Source organism: Lipotes vexillifer, unplaced genomic scaffold (assembly GCF_000442215.2).
Source record: "Lipotes vexillifer unplaced genomic scaffold, Lipotes_vexillifer_v1.1 scaffold274, whole genome shotgun sequence".
NCBI lineage: Eukaryota > Metazoa > Chordata > Mammalia > Artiodactyla > Lipotidae > Lipotes > Lipotes vexillifer.
Genome location: NW_006777033.1, coordinates 418,353 through 426,344, shown reverse-complemented (window position 1 = coordinate 426,344; position 7,992 = coordinate 418,353). Strand labels below are relative to the sequence as shown.

General features: G+C 39.2%; 1 protein-coding gene across 1 annotated transcript; it reads left to right on the top strand.

The window, feature by feature from the left end:
- Positions 1–366: 366 nt before the first annotated feature.
- Positions 367–7,480, top strand: SETD9 (SET domain containing 9). Its single transcript, XM_007450752.1, has 6 exons — positions 367–464; positions 2,042–2,409; positions 3,635–3,758; positions 3,979–4,094; positions 4,809–4,914; positions 7,128–7,480. The coding sequence occupies exons 1-6, from the start codon at positions 367–369 to the stop codon at positions 7,213–7,215; spliced, it is 900 nt and encodes a 299-aa protein (XP_007450814.1). The 3' UTR covers positions 7,216–7,480.
- The last annotated feature ends 512 nt before the right edge of the window (positions 7,481–7,992 follow it).

Sequence of the window (7,992 nt, the reverse complement as noted above, 5' to 3'; positions counted from 1 at the left end):
TTTGAAGATGGTTGAGTTATTCTAGTAGTTTACCCCTACTGCAACTAAGCGTGGTCTCATTAATCCTCTCCTAAATGTGCGCGCGTGTGTGTGAAAATACACGAGCGAATGGAGAAAGGACAAGGGAATAAGGAACCCTCCTACAGCTCTACGCACCTCTGTTTCAGCGAGCTGTGGTCAATAAAGCAGAGGCACGGAGACACGGCGACAGGCGGCCAGGAGGTACCGGGGCCTCCGAGCGCGGCACTGAGTGCTGAGACCGCAAAGGGGAGGGACGGCGCGGCCTCTGCTCCTCCTCGGGTCGGGGCGGGCCCGAGAAAACCCGCCTCCCCAGTGCCGTCCTCTTCACGGCACCACAGGACAGCCATGCCGGGCCGCCTGCTGCGCGGCCTCTGGCACCGATGGCGTCGTTACAAGTACCGTTTCGTACCCTGGATCGCGCTGAACCTAAGCCACAACCCGAGGTGAGAGGGCTGGGCGGCTCGACCAGGGCCGTTTTCCTCTAACCCAGCGACGCCATCTAGACCGCTGGGACTTGGGTTAGAGGGCCGAGGTGGGCGGAGCTTCTGGAGGGTGAAGCCTCAAGCAGGCGGAGCCTAAGACGACCCAGGGACCTGAGTGGGCGGGGCCCGAGGTGGGCAGCGCCCGAGGTGGGCGAGGAGGAGGCTGAGGGAGTACGAGTTGGGCTGGGGGCCTGAAGAGGGCGCGGGGCTTTTAGGTGGGCGGGGCCTAAGGCCTATTTCCCGTCGTCCCCGGCGCGGCGAGGTCCGGTAGGACCCGGTTGCCCGCGGGCTTTGCCTCGAGTTCTCCCTTTTGCTTCTGTAGGGGCTGGGGTGCCTGGGTTTGGGGGAAAAATAGGAAGTTTTGAAAATGAAAAGAACTTGTACAACGTGAAGGGTGCGTGGCCTTCTCTCCGCCAAGGCAGTTAGGAGCTTGAAGTTCCTTAGAAAAGCCAAACCGTGGTTTATTTTCACAGCTCCGTAGTTGGTATGGAGAAAACAGCGCAGCTCGGCTGTGAGGATAACAGCTTGGAGTAGCTGATGTATAAAAACGAGCAAAAAGCCAATAAAAGCATGTCGGAATATTGGATTTAGAATACGGATTCAGCGCTTGAAGAAGGGGATCTAGCTGAGTGGATGGCCGTAGGATCATTGTTATTGCCGGCTTTAGTAAGTGGCCTGCTTGTGGTCTGGAAGAAGTCAACGTAATGCTCACTTAAATAGGCAAACGAGCTCCGTTGAAGGCTGGTTAATAACCAAAGAGCTTTCCCAGAGTTTCATACTACGGAAACGTGAATTCAGCTGCATCATTACTAGAATTGTGAGGCGGAAATTGGTTCAAGTAAACCAAGAAGTAAAAATAATACTTAAAAACTATTTAGGGAAATAAAAAGTGATCATTAAAGAAGTAATTACTGTGGTGGTGTGATGAATTGGGAGATTGGGATTGACATATATACACTAGTATGTATAAAATAGATAATAACCTGCTGTATAAAAAAATACATTAAATTAAATTAAAAATAAAAAAGTAATTACTCCTGGGAGAGAATGTGACAAAATATATATTGTTAACTTCAATTTGTCTTTGAAGCTACACGCGTGTGAAAAGAGCCATTGCAATATGAGGATTCTCATGATGTAATAACATTCACATAATGGCTTTGGGTGTAGTGGGAAACTAGCCCTGTTTCCACTTCTGGCTCTCCCATTTACCCGCTTTCGGACCATGGGCAAGTTCCCTAACATCTTCAAGCTTGAGTTTCCTTGTCTGCAAAAATGGGGTAATGAATGTAAGGACCCAACAGAATTTGGTATGCAATGGGCCTTTCATAAGCATTAGCTGTTGTTGACTTGTGTAGGTATTGTTGGGAGTCAGGTAACTAGAACTAAACCTAAAAAACTCTTTTCTGAACTTCTTAGTTGCATGCCCTTCAAACACATGAGAATAATCTTCATACAGGCCAGTAACCCAGAAGACATCAAGACAGTCTGGCTTTTATCAGTTGAGGGTAGTGAATAGAAACTTTTCCCATTTTCAGGACCCTCCGATATGTTCCAGAGGAATCCAAAGACAAAGTTATCTCAAATGAAGAGGTCCTAGGAACATTACTGAAAGTTTTCCAGGCTCTATTTGTAAATGATTTCAATAAACAATCAGATATCTTGACTGTGCTTCCAGAACCTGTTAAATCAAAATATCAAGACCTACTGTCAGTTCAGCATCCAGGGGTGAAACAGCTTGAATACAGACATCAACAGCAAAATACCTTTACACCAGAAGAAATTCTTTATAAGACATTGGGTTTCAGTGTCACCCGAGCACCTAGCACACTGATTTCGGCTGGAAAAGGTGTCTTCGTTAACAAAGGATTGGTACCAAAAGGCGCGGTTGTATCTATGTATCCTGGTAATGACATAATTAGTACTTGGCCAAGAGTTTCTTATAAAAAAAATATAAGTTCAACAAAATGCCTATCCCTGTAATCCTTAGAGTAAGGGGTTGTATTGGAAACTGATTTCCACAGATTTTTCTTTTTTCCACAGATTTTTAAACCCTGATTTGGAAATTTACTGTTTGTAAATTATCTCATGTATTAGAAAGTATCCTGGAGTATTTGTTGGGATAAATGCATTTTTCTTTTAAGGAAATTTTTCTAATCAATGTTTAAATTTAGGAGATTATAGTATGGCCTACTTTGATAAGACTGATTACTTAGAAATCACTAGAGAATAAGTCAGTTGGGCTTAGCTAATTAATAATTAAAGGTAAAAAATGATATGGGTTAAAACATGAAAGATAAAATTTAAACCTATAAATCACTGAATAAAGATCTTCCTGCCATTTCTAAACTTGAAAAGTAAAGAAGCTTCTTTTCAAGAGATCATTGACTAGCATGCTAAGTAGAATGTTACTTGTTAAACATATTATTTGGTGTAGTGGAAAGTATGCGTGAATGTTTGTCAGATAGACCTGTTTTAAAAAAGTCATTCTACTATTTTTTAATTCTGCGTCCCTAAGCAAGTGAGTCTCAGTTTCCTCCTACACAACTATCCTAACTCCATAAAGACTAAATAGGACAAGCCAGCAACAAACAAATTAATAGTAAAATATACAGATTAACATGCCCAGAACATAGGAAGCACCCTGTAAATATCAATTTTCTCCTTTCCTTCACTGCCAATGAAAGGAAAAACAACCTGAATGTCAGACTCATCTATTCCCGTATATATCTACATTATTTAATTATTAATAAAAATACTTTTCTTAAAAGGCTCTTTAATAGATGACAAATCACACTCTACTTTAAAAAATAAAAATAAAAACAAAAACACAGCTTTACAAAACTGAACCTAAAATGTGGTGTTCACATTTTTTTAACCAAAATAGTCATATTTTATTTGGCTGTGTGGACAAGTTGCTTCTGTGCTCTTTCTGCTATTGGGCACTCTTTAATGAGGGAAGGTAGCCAAAGAGAATCTGATGGTCTAGACTGGAGGTGAAACTTTAGAAAAAGACAGAGAAATTAAAACAAATTCTTCCATGTTATGTTTATGTTCCAGAGAAAGGTCCTTATCATGATGTTTATGATTTTTATAGGTTGCTATAATAATGTCTTTGTCTTGTGTACTAGGTACAGTATATCAAAAGTACGAGCCAATCTTTTTCCAGTCCATTGGAAATCCGTTTATTTTTAGATGCCTGGATGGGGTACTCATTGATGGAAATGACAAAGGAATATCAAAAGTCGTGTATAGGTAAGTTGGTGCCATGTTCAAATTTAATTATAAGAGGTAGAACCACACCACAATGACTCTGACCACTAGCGTTTGTACTTTAAAGAAAAATCATTTAGGCAGCTGCCCTATTGATTAGACAAAAGTTTTTTAAGAAAAATTTCTGTTCAATTCTAGGGTTAACTTTCAATTTTAAGATACAGAGGAACAATGTCTTAACTAATGCTTTCACCTGTTTCAGATCTTGCAATGGGAGGGATCAACTTGGTCCTTTAAAAATGAGTGATAGTACATGGCTAACATCAGAAATTCATAATCCACTGGCTGTAGGACAGTACGTCAACAATTGTTCAAATGGTAAGTTGGCACCTTGGGGCTGTGAGATATAAATACAGCAGTGGTAATGCTCCTCCTTTGCCATGTGACTGAGTGCCAGAGGCAGTTGAGTTAACATTTCAGCTATTCTAAGCCCTTGAGTAAACGCTATAATAGCTGATATCAAAGAGAGAATTCAGGGAGATAATGATATACATTAACTGGAATTCTTTAACTTACTATTTTTATTCTGATTTTTCAGTAAATATAGGCAATTGATAACTGCCCTTTTGATCATTATTATTTTAATATTTTTTAATACTTAACTTAGAGATTATTTTGTCAGTGCCTCAACATAGCCTTATAGATTACTCACTAGACACTACTGGTATCCCCTTTCTGTTGCTAAGTTTGTGAGTTACCTACCTTCTCTAGGACTTAACTTTCCTACAAGTTTGATCATCTGGCTACATTTAACATAGACTTTGGTGTTAGGGAGACATGAATTTGAAGCCTGATTCTTCTACTTAACCTTTACCCTTTCTGAACCTGTTTCCTGATCTTCAAAAAGTAAATAAAATATCCAAGCATATGTATATAGATATATAATCTAGCAGTGGCTGGAACATAATAGTGATTATTAATTTGAACATTTTCTGAAAATTTAGAAAACCATACATCAAGTGCTATAATTCAGTACATAATTCATGACCTTATAAAATGTCTGTTTCTAAAAAATTCTGTACTTGTGCCTAGACAGAGCAGCTAATGTCTGTTATCAGGAATTTGATGTGCCTGCAGTTTTCCCTATAGAACTGAAGCAGTATCTTCCAAACATTGCGTACAGCTATGACAAACAAAGGTTAGTCTTCTGGAAGAACTTTTCCTATCTTCTGTCTTATGCTGTACCTAAAAAGTATATATTTTCTATGAAAAAACTATATAGAGATTGGGGTAAGTTTTTAGTGAAAAATTATAACAGATTTTTATGTGCATCACACTTTAGTGTGTTAATATAGGTTATTTGAAATCTAAAATTTTCCATTAACTTAGCTTATTCTGCTTATTATTACCCACTTTTATTCTGTGTAGTATTTTATAAGTTATCAACCTTAAAGTTTGTTTCAGGTGACTCTGTTGTTTTTCCTACCTACAAAATCTTCAAATAAATTTTACTTTAAGGATCCTGTTCTCCATTTTACATGGAAGCACCCAGTTGAAGAAAGGGACCAAATTAGACTATTACTTCTTTTGCCTACTTCACTATTAGGTTCAGAAACTTAGTCAAAAAAAGGGAAATATTCAGAAGATCTGAATTTTTAAATTTGCTTTTGTTTTTACCATAATTTATTTATTTTTATACAATTGTTAAAGGTTACTTTCCATTTACAGTTATTACAGAATGTTGGCTATATTCCCCATGTTGTACAGTACACCCTTGTGGCCTTACACCCAGAATTTTGTACCTCTCATTCCCCCGCCCCTATATTAACCCTAGTAACTACTAGTTTGTTCTCTATATCTGTAAGTCTGCTTCTTTTTTGTTATATTCACTGGTTTGTTGTATTTTTTAGATTCCACATATAAGTGATAAGAATATATGTATTTTTTTGGTCTTCCCTGGTGGCGCAGTGGTTGAGAGTCTGCCTGCCGATGCATGGGACACGGGTTCGTGCCCCGGTCCGGGAAGGTCCCACATGCCATGGAGTAGCTGGGCCCGTGAGCCATGACCGCTGAGCCTGCGCGTCCGGAGCCTGTGCTCCGCAACGGGAGAGGCCACAACAGTGAGAGGCCCGCGTACCATGAAAAAAAAAAAAAAAAGAATATATGTATTTTTTTTAATAATGTTATTTATTCTGGGCAGCATTGGGTCTTCATTGTTGCACATGGGTTTTCTCTAGTTGCAGCGAGTGGGGGCTACTCTTCGTTGCAGTGCGCGGGCTTCTCATTGCGGTGGCTTCTCATTACAGAGCACGGGCTCTAGGTGTGCAGGCTTCAGTAGTTGCAGCACGTGGGCTCAGTAGTTGTGGCATATAGGCCCTAGAGCACACAGGCTTCAGTAGTGTTGGCACGCAGGGTCAGCAGTTGTAGCTCGCAGGCTCTAGAGCACAGGCTCAGTAGTTGTGGTGCATGGGCTTAGTTGCTCCGTAGCATGTGGGATCTTCCTGGACCAGGGATTGAACCCGTGTCCCCTGTATTGGCAGGAAGATTCTTAACCACTGCGCCACCAGGGAAGTCCCTGTATTTTTATTGTAACATTTCTTCTCTGATTGATCATTAAGTGGAAAGTCTACCGAGAATACTCAAGTAACAATTTTTAAATATAAGTAATTCTGTAGAGCTAAGAGTTCTTTATTAACAATGCTATAGGAAGATATTGTCTTTATATCATTTCACTGAGCTGCCAATTGCTAGCAAACTTTATTTTGTACAGGTCCTATTAAATTGTCTTTTGAAAATGAATGATATTTAAAACTTAGACTATTCCCTGTACTTAAACCGTGATAACTTTCATGTCTCTCTATGTGTGTGTATTTAACAATGAGGTTTTTTTAGCCTTATACTCTGGGGCATAATATTATTACTGTTCAACAAGTACAGGAAAAGTTAAATGAGTAGGAACGTTGAAGGTGTGCATTACGTCTTGTGTCCATAAAAAGTATTTTTTTAAATTCCCATAAATTATAAAGTAATGTTTCCAGCTTTGCAGAATACAAAGATACAAATTAATTTTCTAAAGTGTTGAATTATGATAAATTATAATAAATGTCATTTTAAAATGCTTTTTGTGATACCAGTTTTTGAGGGCTTGAACATAGAAACAACATTTTCAAAAGAAGCAGTCAGTTGTATAAACAGTTGACTTGTGGTCTTTTTAAATAATACAGAATAAACATACTCTAAAATGCCTTCATCAGTGATAAGAACTATTTCCTCATGGAAATCAAATACATAAAGTAAGATGATAGTAAGGAATCTGAATAAAATTCTCTAAAATCCATACTGGTTGTATTAAAACATGAGCTTGTATCTGTTAATACTCCTAATTTTGTCTATGTTTCTTTTTGTTTTCAGTCCACTTCGATGTGTCATTCTTGTCGCACTCAGGGACATCAAACAAGGAGAAGAGCTTTTTTCAAACTACTATACAATTGTCAGCTAACTGTATGAAATTAGGTTTTCTATTCAGCTATTGAGTTAATTCTAAATGTTTTTGTTGTTTCTCTGAGTTCCACCTGCAGAGCAAATATTTTGAAACCTAATTGGAGTGGGAACTTTTTTGTTTTTATTGATATTTGTGTTTCAGTTCCATCATGAAAGCTATTTGCTTCATTACAATTTCAAATTTGTAATGCAATTCCAGTGTTAATTGGTTTTCACCTGAGTACACAGTAGTTTACTAAATTAAAACCCACTGTCTGAACTTACAGTTTCAACTTTTCTTTTGTATATTTTGATTATCTCTGTGGTGGTTTATCAAATTTTAGCCAAGTCATCAGCAATTCTTGTACTATTGATGTGTACTAACTTCCATAAAGACTTAATTTTTCCAGAATATTCTAAAACCAAAAATATTTGTTGTGTTGTCATGAGTTAATTGGGGTGTGTTTGTGTGTGTGTGATTTAAAGATTGTTTTAGGGACTTCCCTGGTGGCACAGTGGTTAAGAATCTGCCTGCCAGTGCAGGGGACATGAGTTCGAGCCCTGGTCTGGGAAGATCCCACATGCCGTGGAACAACTAAGCCCGTGAACCACAACTACTGAGCCTGTGCTCTAGAGCCTGCACGCCACAACTACTGAGCCCACGTGCCACAACTACTGAAGCCCGTGCACCTAGAGCCCATGCTCCACAACAAGAGAAGCCACCACAATGAGAAGTCCGTGCACTGCAATGAAGAGTAGCCCCGGCTCGCTGCAACTAGAGAAAGCCCACGCACAG

What these genes read in the sequence shown, in the direction of transcription:
- SETD9 (XM_007450752.1), top strand. Translation starts at nt 367, where the DNA reads ATGCCGGGCCGCCTGCTGCGCGGCCTCTGGCACCGATGGCGTCGTTAC. An exon ending in GGTTGTATCTATGTATCCTG is followed by an intron (nt 2,410 to 3,634) that starts GTAATGACATAA and finishes CTTGTGTACTAG; the next exon opens with GTACAGTATATCAAAAGTAC. An exon ending in TACAGCTATGACAAACAAAG is followed by an intron (nt 4,915 to 7,127) that starts GTTAGTCTTCTG and finishes TTTTGTTTTCAG; the next exon opens with TCCACTTCGATGTGTCATTC.